The following is a 13141-nucleotide window of genomic DNA, read 5'->3' on the forward strand; positions in this document are numbered from 1 at the left end:
GCAAACAGGTTTAGTTGTCCGAACAAGGAATTTTAATTTTAGGTCAACTATTGAACTAGGTCAACATCCAGTTCACAATGTCTACAGATAGTGGGCATAGCCAGTCACTACGGTAAGTTTATTGAAGCACCAAGCTCCACACAAGACTATAAAATACATTTTAAACTACTAGTAAGAAAGCTTCTTCAAGTCAACAATACTATTGAGGGCCAGAGTTTAAGGACTAAGTTTTCACCTTCCAAGCTATTTTAAGACAGCCAATCGATTGCATAAGCAAACCAAACTGCTACATACTGCAACACATAGAGCAGCAACTCTATTGAACAATTCCTGTAAATAATTCAAGGATACATTGAAACAGTATGGGTAAATTGTAATTTTTTATTGGAAAACAAATATACAACTTGGAATGGATTTGAGGCAAATCGTGCCATAAGCAGATTTTTTTTGAAAATAAGTGGCTAAACAAAGTTTAAAAAGCATAGTAACAAGAGGAGAAAGTGTTTTCTGGTACAGGACCAGCAGTACAAAAAAAAACTTGTGTACGAGTACCTGGATAAATCACCCGTTTTGCATTAGTGCAACTTAAGTTTCATATTGTTGACTGTCAATCGTCCACAATGTTAAGACTCCACATTTCAACAACATGTTACAGGTATGGCCACAAACAAGTTACTGTGAAGTAAGCTAGGAGAATGGTTTTTACAGTGCATTAGCCACATGCACATATACTATTCACATGGTTTTATCCTGCAGTTAGCTGCAAGAGTCCTTACCCTCCATCACAGAAAGTGGAATAAAGTCCTTTATGTACTGGAGAACGAGAGCTAGCATGTCACTTTAAGGAATCACTAATGCATGGTAAACCCTGGCTTACTTTAAGTAACTGGTTACACTAGTCATACCCAAATCTCCTAAAGAAAGCTACTTTTTTTTTTTTTAAACAGACAATCCAGATGTTCCCTCAGTTAACCAACTCCATCTAACTTTAGATGTGCAGAAGGGCTTAAATATCCAGAGTAAGCCACATGCAACATTTGTTACTTAGATCAATTTTCCAAAAATCAGAACAATGACAGTAAGATAAAGGAGAAAAACATGGAGGAATGGCCTAATTACTATACATGCATATTCTTTTGACAGTAAGGGAAAAACCTTTTACAGATAAGTTACAAACAGAGAAAAGGCAAATAAACAATTTTGTACAAGAAATTTAACACATTCTGTACAACATCTTCACTTCGCTGTCATCATTTGTACAAACTCTGTAAAAAGAAAGAGTTGCATAGGAGTTATTCAGAGAAAAATGTGAATTGCAAAATCTGAGAAATGACCTGCCCTACTAGTGCTGAACACTGTTTCAAAACTATGTTTTCAGTTACATTCAGAAAAGAATCTTCAAGACAGTCCCCTCTTCCACCAATCACACCAAAAACCCTCCTATTTTTAATGGCTAAGGGCCTTTACTTCTGTTATCAGAAGAGTTGGTCCCTCAGTGAACTGGGGAACAGCCTTACTACCAAAGTACAATGTTACAGGGTCCTCATGGCCACTGACTTACAGATAGGGACAAGGTATCTAAGAATGAATAAGAGATAAGTAGAAATTGGGCTGAAGTGTCAGTTAAGTAGGCGTACAAGACATTGTGTTGGTTTGAATTTTTTTTCAAAGCAGAATAGCTCAAGTCTTACTGTTTTGCCTGAACACTTTTAAGCAACTGAATCATTGCTTATTCACAGCACCCTGCAAGTAGATCCCACAAAACATGATTCTTCATTTACCTTGCCGAACCAGTTTTGGGTACAATAACAAAAAGACACTGGGAACCTAGGAGGAGTTACTGGTTGCTCTACTTTCAAAGGAGCAATTGGAAACAAGGGCTGCCAACCTTCCCTAGTGCCAGCCTCTACACAGTCGATTGGTAAGTACAGTTATGGAGCAGCAGCTTGTCCATAAAAACACCTTTTCAACTCACAGCCAAGTGCTCATCCTGAGGCCACAACCAAAAAGGCCTTAAAGGGAAGCCACACCTACACCTCAGAAACAGTGAGGGTATTATAGGTAAACACTCTAGTTCTTTTCTATGAAACATTCAGAAAGTTAAAGTGAAAATAAGCTTAGTGCTTCTGTGCTGCAAGCAATCATCTAACAGAACTCCTCCTGCTTGCATTTCATTTAAGTTTCTATGCCAGAAAGAAAGAAGGAAATAAAAACGAGCTACTGCTGCAGCTGACTTCCGTGAAGTTATTTAAGTCTTCAAAAGATCTTGAAATTTCTGCTTATTTTAGAGGCTTTCCCCCTTTAGTGAGTAGTTTTAGAAGCATTAATGAAAAATGAGTGATTTGCTACAGTCAAATCAACATTCATTAGTTAACAGAACAGTATATAGACATCTCAGCCATCTTCCTTATTCTAATGGTCATTCTAATAAATCATTAGATATAGAAAGTTATTTCTTACACTGCACAGCTGAATAGTCATTTTTTGCCTTTGGCACAAAACCACCAATAACCCACTCAAACTTAAACCTATGTATAGGTACATGATGTACACAGTGAAAGACGTTAGCTTAAAGGAACACTAACTGTTGAGAAGATCTCATCTGAGCATTGCCCTACTTAAACTTCGCGTGGCTATCAGCATCTACACAATCACCAGCATTAAGAGTGCTACACAAAAAGAATCAGTTAACAACTCCTTACCTTCATAGTTTACTTGACCATCACCATCAATGTCTGCTTCCCTAATCATTTCATCAACTTCTTCATCTGTTAGCTTCTCCCCAAGATTTGTCATCACATGACGGAGTTCTGCAGCACTAATGTAACCGTTACCATCCTGGGAGGGGAAAAAAAGGAAGACTGGAATAGATTTGTCTAAAGCCCAGCAACTTAACTATCACTTAAGAATACTGCAGAGTAACTTGAACATTAAGGAGTTTGCATAGCTTTAACCACTAGCATTTGCACAAGGCAGTGAGAGCTGTAAGCATATCTTCAGTATTGTCCAGGATAGGCTTAAAAGGACATTCTAAACTTGTCCAAGACAGTCTGCTTTGGCTGTCCTATCCAGAAACATTTTTTAATCACTGACCAAGCAATCAGCACTTCACCTTTTTAGCTGACAGATGCCTATTCAATGATCTAACCGTCCAGTTCAAGTGATTATTTCTTAGAACAGAAGCTGCTTATCTTACCTGTTTCATGGGAATCCAGCACAAAGCCACAAGGCCTTCAGAGACCACTTTTATATATTCTACCCTTGTTGGCACACTAAATATCAAAGTTCTACTATATACAAACACTGGACTTTTTCTTCCCCACACCCCAAGGTACTTAACATTGTGTATTTTCCATTTGAAAGTGCATCTTGCTTAAGAAGCTCAGCAACTTTAGACTCATTTAGCAATTTACTTAGTAAAGACTAAGTAAAAGATTTAAAATATTAGCATTTTAAATATTTAAGCAATTTCCCTGTCAGTCTTGTACAAGAGTTTTAGTATCATAGCAAGTGATAGCTTAATAGTATCACCCACTATTGTAACTCATTTGACCTTCAGGCACAGTACCACAGTAGATTGAACTTTAGGGTGACTAGTTAACCTAGAAGTTCTACATGACAGGACAGCAGATACCCCTGAATTCAGTAAGGAAGCTCATCAAAAGTCAGACTGAATTTTTGTAACAAAAATATTTAAGGTAAAAATTTTAGTACCTTGTCAAACACACGGAACGCTTCTCTAATTTCTTCTTCACTATCTGTATCTTTCATTTTTCTTGCCATCATTGTCAGAAACTCTGGAAAGTCAATTGTGCCATTGCCTGAAAGATAGTTGTTCCGTTAGAAAACCACATTTTAGGCACTTTATTAAATTACTTATTAGTAAAATCTTACCATCAGCATCTACTTCATTGATCATATCCTGTAGCTCTGCTTCTGTGGGGTTTTGACCAAGCGATCTCATCACTGTCCCCAACTCCTTTGTAGTTATAGTACCATCACCATCCTTGTCAAATAGTGAAAAAGCTTCTTTGAATTCTGTAAAACAACAAAAAGAGGAGTTAACGCCTTCAGCTTTGAAACATTAAGGTTTCTTAATCACGTGAGAATCCATTGCTGGTTATTGTTGTAAATTACAAAACTTGATTTCATTATCTTAAGAAAATTTCGGTATACTGCTCAGTCCACTATAACTGTAATGCCATTATGGAAGCACAAACAGCTGGAAAACAACTGACCAGTCAACCACATTTTGACCTAAATAAGATGGAAGGTGATCCATCTTTTGGAAGTACTGAGACACTTGTTACTATCTTGAACAAGGATTCCTAATGCAGAGCTGAAAGGAATCTGCAACTAGAATGATTCACATCCTTGATACAACTGTTTCTCTCGTAATAAAATGAAATTACTTTGAGAAAGCTGGAAAAACGGTACTCAAACTACAAATGCTACAGCTTAACAGCACTTCTAATAGAGGAGACAAGTCAACGCAAAAAGGTACAATTGGACCACACTAAGTAGTTTCTCATGATAACTCACTTCTGCTGGACATGCCAGTCTGAACAGTATAAGCTACATGAAGCTACAGTACCTAGCACCATAGGTCTTAATATCTGGCACCTAGCTATAAAGGAACTTCTCCCAACTCTCTCCTGCTGGACTTCTGCAGTTCTTCAGTCTATGTATATACACAACTCCAGTCACTTGTTCAAGGAGGAAAGTCACTGGAATCTTGATGTCTGAAAAGCTGCTTAGAAAACGGTTTCAGTCCTACTGCATCCTGAACCAGCCTTCAAAGAGCTAGTCAAAAACAGCTGTAAGACTGCTAACTGTGTTTCAATGCTGCCTCTTAACCCCCTACAATGGCTGTATTGTAGCCAGCAATATTAATACAAGCGTAACGTGTTTAATTGTCCAGTCCAAAAATGGAGTTGGTTTTAATCCATGCCATCTGTTTGTCTTTGGCCACAGACCTTAAAGTAGCTCACTGGACTGTAGTAGCTCATACACAAATTACAGTTAAACATAAAAGACCTATCTATCCCCTTGTATAGTTCAGATCCTTTTACTGCTTTCAAGGTATCCAAGATCATGCCTTTGGAGAACCTGTTAGCTCAGGGGTACTCCTGCATCAGAAATACTTCCAAGAATTAATTTTTTCAACATTTCCAAGCAGCCACCTTTCCAGATGGTGAGTTTCCCAGACCAGAATTAGTCACAGTAAAAGTTATGTTTTTACATTAATTGCATAAACTCTTACTTTGTCCACTTCATACCCTGAAATACTTGGGATGCCTACAAGCTGGCAAGTGTTAAAAATGTAACTCCTAAAATAGGCTTTCTATAGTTCATCAATGCAACTATAATATCATAGAGCCACAGTTAAGTCCCATCCAGGAAAAAGAACTATTCCATCTAACAGTTTGAAGTGTTCCAAAAGCTAACTGCTGCTGTTTAGCACATTAGAATCAGAGCAAGGCTACCACAGCACCAGATGAAACAGTTTCAAGCCATTACTGTATAATCACAAAGCAGAAACAGGCAGCTGTAACCTGTCCCTGGGGCTGGTTTCAGTTATCTTGGAGGCAAGCAAGTTTATCAGGAGTAGAGTTTTACACCAGGGAAGAAAAGGCTTCTTGAGCCAAGCCTAATAAGAGAAGTCCACAGCATATCACGTTAGGACCCCAAAGGGGGAGCACTAAGTCTTCATCGAGACTCAGGTACTCAAGTATTATTCAAAGTGTTTAGCTGTTAACCAATTCATCCTTAGCTTGAAGGTCAACTATCACTAGCCTAAACAGGAAACAGTCTTCACAGTACTACACTGACCCCACTTAGAAAAAAGTGGTAATTTTTATGCAAAATGCAAAGACATGTGGTATATTCTGAACACTTGAAATGAACCACTCAAAGGACAACTCTCTACCTTCCTTTTACTCAAAGATGCTGTAGGCTAAAACAACCAGCTATAAATCATAACCATAACAAAAGCAAAATATGTCGAAGATCAGCTGCATATTCCTGTTTGAAATGTTGAATCAAGTTAGGAATATAATTACAATACCTCTTTAACCACATTTAGGAACTACCTGTAGTAATTAGAGCAAAGGAATAACAACCCATGCAGACACAAGTTTAGACTAGAACAAGAACAACCTAGCATAGGCTTTGTAGGATTTGCAGCAATGACCAGTGAAGGCAGCTATAAAACACTGAAGTTTAGTGAGCAACTCAGTTCTAGCTTTGGCTTCCTGCAACATAGGATTATAAAACACACCTCCCAAACTTCAACACCTTACGGTTCCATGTAGCATGTGAAACAAATCCTCTGTCTATTCAGCAATCATCCACAAACTGCAAATGAAAATTCCCTTGTATCCTAGATAAGGCTAATCTGTCAGAAACCTGAGGACAGTGCTGGCAGAACCACTCATCTTCAGGCCAGCCCGCAAGACTTCAGCCTTTCTTTCCTTCTGAAAAGTACACTACCTCAAGAGAAAAAGACTACTTCCAGGCCCCACAAAAGAAAGGCTGGTCCAAGAGAACGTGAACAACAACACCCTAGTTCAAAAATGTTCTATTTAACAACAGCTCCTGAGGCATCTCTGCACCACATCACCTTTCCAGAGGAAGTAGCAGTCTTCAGTGACCTAATACGTTCAGTGAACCACAACTACCATTCCCAGTCTCCACAGTTTAGCCAGCTATGTCTGGAACTTTTATAGGAGAATGTCAATTGTTTTCTTCACAGCTACTAGGACTCAACACTTCAACATGACTATTTCTACTATGAAATAAATTCTAAATAACTCTTGTGGTCAGATCCCCAACGGAGCACCATAGCACACTAAAGGATCGAGGCATAACAAGCACCATACATAGGCCTACTTGTTCAGAGAGCCCATTTAGACTTCTCCGAGGTCTAGAGGAAGGAAGCATAGCTCACTAGACCAGTTGCTTTGGGACAAAAGCATCTTCAGATTTTTTTTTCCTAGACCATGCATGTCAAATGGTCCTGACCTATATACTTTTTTAATACAACACTTAACCAAAGGGACACCCATTTGACTCAGCAACTTCCATGCTTACTAAATAAAGCTGCAACTAGCATCTACACTTTGTACCCACTCAGCTTTCAAAAATCAGCCTTTCATATGAACAAAACCTGGAAAGTCTTTCACCTCTACCTATAATGACAAAAAGTTTCAGTCCTTTATGACCAATGACTTTCACAGGAAGTAAGAACATCTGGAATCTTGTAACTGTATTCTGGTGCTTCATAGCAGAGATGAAAGAACATTTTAAGCCCCAGAGAAGTGGCTGCTTTAGACTCTGGCTTTCTATTTAAGAAAGGGAATGTTGTCTCTACATTGTAGTACCATTTCTTAAGCTTGCCTTCAAATCAAGCACTAGGTATCTTCAGAAAAGCTGAAACAGAATGGTAGGGGGTTCAAGCCTTTGAAACCAGTGTCTGTAATGCACATGAACTGTACCCTTTAACAGTTTTCCCATTCAAGACACTGACCTTCAACAGCAAAACTAAGCAGAGTGCTTAGTCAGCTGCAACCCCTGCTAAGCAGTACTACAGATGGTTCCCTAACAGACCAGCAGTGGGCTTACATCTTCACACCTGAGGTTTACAGTTTACTTGCAAATACATTTGCTTCACAAGATACCACAGCTGCAGTGAACGTGGCAGACCATTTTACACTGGATACTAACACCAAGTTACACTTTTATTGTTTCCACACAGCCAAAACCCCTCTATTCCAGTATGACAAACTTATTAATACTCCCTTTTGACTCTCAGAACTATACTATCATTACTGAACAGCTAACATTTGCTCTGATCTTGAGGTAGTGTTAATAAGCTTCCTGTTTATATTCCATAATCAGCTGCATGAACTAACAGAGCTTCTACAGTTAAGAACTGGAACAATGAACCATTATTGAAAAGAAAGCAGTGACAATTGATAAAGCCTGCTCCAAATAAACTGATCACAAAACCCTTAAGATACGTAGGCCACTTCCAGTAAAAAAAGTCTCGAGTTGAACTAGATTTGCCTTGTGCTTACTCATAAGACAACACCATGGCAACAAGTAAATCAACTAAGGACTTTCCACAAAACCATAATTAGTCTCCTATGAGTTCAAGCAAGCTTCTGAAGTCTAAAAGCTACAGAAGAATGTTCTTACACTTCAAATTTGGCAGTTATGGTAAAAACAAACTAGCTCATTATGACACTTCTGTTTAACACAGTGTCTTCAAGAACTACACCGTAGTTAAACAGCAATACCTCTGAAAGGCTGTTATTTGTATGCCTGACCTGGTACTATTAGATTAGCAGAACCCTAACACCCTCCAAATTCATTTCACATGACAGTTTTGCAGAGACTTTCTAGTACTACCACAATGCACTTGTCAGATCAAAAACCCTGAAGTTTTTGAATATCCATGGCAAGGCTGAATTCTGCATTACCAGCTTTAAGTCACATCAATTACTTAAGTTGAAATCAGGCTTCAGAGAGCAGTGACAGATACTAGTTTGTGCAGCCTGCATGAGGAGCAGACATGGTAACCACAAGTTTTAGCCACTAGTAGACAGTTGTCAGCACAGAGAAACCATTGTTAGGTGGCCAATATGAAGATGTAAGAGATGCATATTCAATTAAGCATTCCACAGCAAGTGCCAAACCATCCTAACAGTGCACAGAACACTTGTGTCCAAGGACACAATGCAGTTCCAAATATGGAATATCAGGATTTGTCATCATGAAGCCAGCCTCTGCTGTCATCAAAATCAGCCACTCCGAAACATCTCCACTGAAAGGAGACCACAAAGTAAATTAATTTTGCCTTCTGTTAGAAGAACACTCCAGATTCCAGGTCTTCAGAGATTCACCCCACCACTACCTTTCAGTTTGCACTTGGGACAATTCTGTAGTCATGAGAAGGAAAAAAAAAAGAGTCCCAAGCCTACTAGCTAGTAAAGCTGTGACAACTGTCCAACTATTCTAGAGGACAAGACTTCAGATTCATTGCATCTATGGTGCTTTTACAGTAGATGACAAATTAAAACATTCCACAATACTACTTTAGTATCTAAGAAACTAAATATCTTGTGTAACACAGACTGTCAGTGGATTAAGAGATATGCCAGGTCAAGTAGGAGTAGCAACACAGTACACAAAAGCCTCACCTGCAATCTGCTCTTCTGTCAGTTGGTCAGCCTGCAAAAAAAGAGAATATCATTATAGCAAAAGTTCAAGGCAAAATAAGACAGACTTCTAGAGGCCTCTGAATATAGTAGTTGCTCTTCAGGACTTATCTGTAGCATTCTGAAATAGTTCTAACAGAGCTCAAAAGTCATCAGGATTGCTTGCTAAGAACTGGCAGCCTGTCCTCATTTCCTGACCCTGCACTATCTGGTACACCCAAATAATGGATGACCCTGTGTATGAATCAATTACTCAAGCAAAACTAGCAAACTCGAGGCACACAGGTCCCTCTAGACTGATTTTTAAAACTCATTAACACAGCAGACTACTGATAATAATGCTTCGATAAACCAGTCTCAGCTTTAACATTAAACACTTTAGGTCTAAGTAATGCAGCAGTAACCTCCAAATTTAAGGCAGAGTAGTCTCTTCTTCTAAGTTCTAATGCTGTAACTTGAAAAATACACTCTTCTCTAGAAGTAAATCACCCCTTGAATAACATGAAGCTGTGTGTCCAAGACCTGGCTGTAAAAAACAAGAGTCCATATAATCAGTACTACCAGCCCAAACTGGCAGTTCCAATGCATTTCTCATATGGCTGTCTAGAATTTTTTCTGATCACTGTCTACTGACTCAAGTAGCATAAGGTAATTTACAGGGCCACTAGAGAAAGGTTAAGTGGTGTAAGACAATTTCTGTATCAGTTGGCTAAGCTCCAGTTTATACCTCATTCTGCTCTATCACTGAGCAGTTTTGAACCAACAGGATTTGACAGCAATATAAAATCCTCTCAGCCTTTGAGGCCAAACCCAAAATGGACGTTACTCGTGAAAGAACACAAAGGTGTTTGAGGACTGCAGAAATACTTTCCCTAGGTTTTCAAGTCAGCTGATTCTGTAAACAAATTCTGGATAGCTTAAGTTGAGTTGCAGTAACAAGGCCATACATTTTCTTCAAGGAAGCTCCACATAGTACTCCACTGAAGAGTCAAAACTTTAAAACACAAAAAAGATACACTCACTGCCCAAGTTCAACACCACTTTTTTAGTTCTGTTCTGACTGCAGCCATTTCAGCAACATCCTTTTTATAATTACTACAATATTGACAGTTAGAAACATTTTCAGTCATTAACTGTGCCCACAAAGGTGTCTCTACACATTAGCCATCTGCCAACAAGATACTTAGAAAAAGGTATATACACCATCTGTCAATTTTTACTTTAATAATTTCAACATTAACTACATGTCTACATTGCATACAAACTTAGAAGTTACCAGCTTCTGGTTATTCTTCCTGTAATAGAAGTAAACTTAACTGCTCAAGCAACCACACAAAAGCTAAACTGCTTACAAAAAAATAGGCATACAACACAGCAACAGCCCAAGATAAAGGCCACAATCAGTGACTTCTCAGACTGCCTGTGGCTCACCTACTCTAAGAATCAAGACCACACTACTGAGCAACTTCTAAAAGAAGAGTGAATGGATATTTGCAGCTATAAGTCTACTTGTTCCAATTTCAGCAGCTGTAGGAAGTATTCTCATGCAGGATCAACTTTTTGTTTGAAAAAGTGAGATAGTCTAGGGTGGCAGCAATGCTGCTGAGAACATCACCAATTCAATGCTAGGCTTTGAGATGGAAGCATAATGCAGATCACTTAACAGAAGCCTAACAGATTTTTGCTTGTCTGGAGTGTATCAGTAACACAGATAGATTCCTACTTTTGCACGCTATTTACATTTTTATTGCGCGAGTGAAGAGAATGATGTGCTCTATTTCTGTAGGATATTTATATCCACAGAAAGCTGTAGATCAGATTTAAGTAGCGAGAACCTAGTTTATTTAGGTCAATACTTATGGGTTACCAAGTTGAGTCACATACTGTTTTATATAAACAGTTTTATATAAAGACATGACATTAAGCAGTGTTTAAGCTGCTAAGTGTTCGTTCACAAACTCTTTCTATTCTTCCAGCAACTTAAAACATCCTATAGCCACTAACAATAAATTTGGATAAGCTTTGTCAGTACCTGTAAGTGGTACTGAAGAGCATGAAGCTTGAGAAGAGCATGAATCTTGTTAGAAGCCACAGGTATACGGCAGTTGAAAGATAAGCTAGGAGGTGGGGCAAGGTTGAACAAACACCATCTGTACTCTGCAGTGCTAGGCTCTGCAGGGACTGCTGCGCAACAGCAGTAAAAGGCGGAGCCAGCAAGTCTGCCAGATCACTACCTCCCAGGCCACTCAGGTGGAGGGCTATCAGCCAGGATCCACGGGGCAAGCTACAGGCCACCATGGTCTTCTTAGAGGGGCCCTCTGCAGTTTTTTGTCCTGAATTAAAGCTAGATACTCATGCACCATACACGTGCCAGTATGCACCCCTTCAGTAATGCAACCCAACTCCAGAAACAGTTAAATTACAAATGTAACAAGCCCATGTTGAAGTTTTGACACACATCTTGCTATGGCCAAGATCCAGCTGAAAGCCCCCTTTGATGAAGTAAGGGAACCCACCACAGCTTTGACACCACATCCTCTGATTCATGTTGCAGCACTTTCATTTTCACTGCAAAAGCTCCCATCCCCCCGCCCCCAGATCATGTTGAAGGCCTGACAAAGAATCTTAGCCTCCTAGGAAAGAAGGGGAGCTGTTGTGCACTCAGCCATTTCAGCAGCACACGCAGCCTCTAGAGGTAGTGTTTCATTACAGTCATAGCTGCTATGCAGTAACCAGTTTGGAAGATCCTCAACCCAGCTGACGAATGCTGCCTGATAGAGAGTTATCAGCAAATCGCAGAACTGATGACTGTTCCCCTCCAAAACTTGGCATTTTGGTATACTTCACAGGTGTCAGATCTTAATGAACACTACGGTTCTGGCAAGATTAACTGAAGAATAAGAACTAGACAGATTAGCATATAAGGGCTAAAATTACATTTACACTAGGTTAGCTTATTTTGGGAGGAAAGCATTCTGCTTTATCTAGTATGTGCTGTATTGGACAATCTATATTCACAGGTTTAGCCAGTCTGGTCTGTCAGGATGAACTATAACCACATTCAAAGTGTCACTGTGCCTCCTGGACACACCCATTTTTATACAGACCTTGCTTGAAGATACTCCATTTTTGGTTCTCTGCAGATGATGACTAAAAGCAGTAAGAGACTTTTGCTGCTAGATTCACTGCTTTTCCTTTATAGATGGTTCACAAATCAAGCAAAAGAACAAATTCAGGCTTCTGTTCACCTAATTTCTCTGCTCAGAGAGAGCACTTCAAAAAAACCTTAATTTTAAGTACCCATCGTTCACATTTGACATGGCAAGTTGATAAGTCATCCAATTCCTTAAAAGCATGTAATGAATGAAAAGGCAATTCCACTATATTGCATCTTCTCTTAATGCAGAGATAACACTAAGTGGCCATCGCTGTTGTGATGACTACAGAATTGTGACAGAATCGTTCCTTTTCGTGTTTCAGTATCCACTTGTTTTAATTAAAAAAGCTAAACTCGTATCCTTTAGACCGAATTTGAAGCAATTCTCCAATTCCACCAAGTGTGTCCTATTTCGACAGCTGATTAAAATCCTAAACAAACATATTGCTAGGAAAAATAAATTGTGCTCGATCAAGAAAACGCAGGACTGTCCACCGCAATGACCAAAACAGGAAACCAAAACTGTTAAAAAAAAATTTTCCCTTGTTCAATAGAGCCACCGACAGCAAGGCGTTATCATGATATCGGCAGGGGAGAGCGGCTCCAACGTGAGCTACAACAGGTCTAGCAAGGAGGGAGATGGTGCAGTGAGGCAGCCTGCCCCTCATCATCATGCTGCTCAGAAGCTGCAGGGCTCCGCAGTGCATTATTACCAGGCGCAACACACCTCGCTAGCGAGCCAGACATCTTAAGCGCTCGCAGC

The 13141-nt window shown here is 39.4% G+C and overlaps 1 protein-coding gene across 2 annotated transcripts; it reads right to left on the reverse strand.

The window, feature by feature from the left end:
• Positions 1–368: 368 nt before the first annotated feature.
• LOC104519836 (calmodulin) lies at positions 369–9328 on the reverse strand. 2 transcript variants are annotated; one of them, XM_029087040.1, is made up of 4 exons: positions 3895–4050; positions 3715–3821; positions 2703–2838; positions 369–1265 (listed from the first exon to the last, which is right to left on the reverse strand). In XM_029087040.1, exons 1-4 carry the CDS (start codon positions 3962–3964, stop codon positions 1237–1239), a joined length of 342 nt encoding a protein of 113 aa, XP_028942873.1. In that variant the 5' UTR covers positions 3965–4050; the 3' UTR covers positions 369–1236. The 2 variants fall into 2 exon arrangements, with proteins under 2 accessions (XP_028942873.1, XP_028942872.1); XM_029087039.1 differs by lacking the exon at positions 369–1265 and adding an exon at positions 9204–9328 and having other exon boundaries at positions 2400–2838; positions 3895–4038.
• Positions 9329–13141: the final 3813 nt, after the last annotated feature.

Source organism: Antrostomus carolinensis, unplaced genomic scaffold (genome assembly GCF_000700745.2).
Source record: "Antrostomus carolinensis isolate BGI_N321 unplaced genomic scaffold, ASM70074v2 scaffold41870, whole genome shotgun sequence".
NCBI classification, from domain to species: domain Eukaryota; kingdom Metazoa; phylum Chordata; class Aves; order Caprimulgiformes; family Caprimulgidae; genus Antrostomus; species Antrostomus carolinensis.

Bases quoted from the DNA above. Each gene is read 5' to 3' on its own strand.
- LOC104519836 (XM_029087039.1), bottom strand. From the start codon at position 3,964: ATGAGATCGCTTGGTCAAAACCCCACAGAAGCAGAGCTACAGGATATG. The intron at 3,822-3,894 runs GTAAGATTTTAC...ACTATCTTTCAG, and splicing joins CAATGAAGTAGATGCTGATG to GCAATGGCACAATTGACTTT. The intron at 2,839-3,714 runs GTACTAAAATTT...TTCCCCTCCCAG, and splicing joins CGTTCCGTGTGTTTGACAAG to GATGGTAACGGTTACATTAG.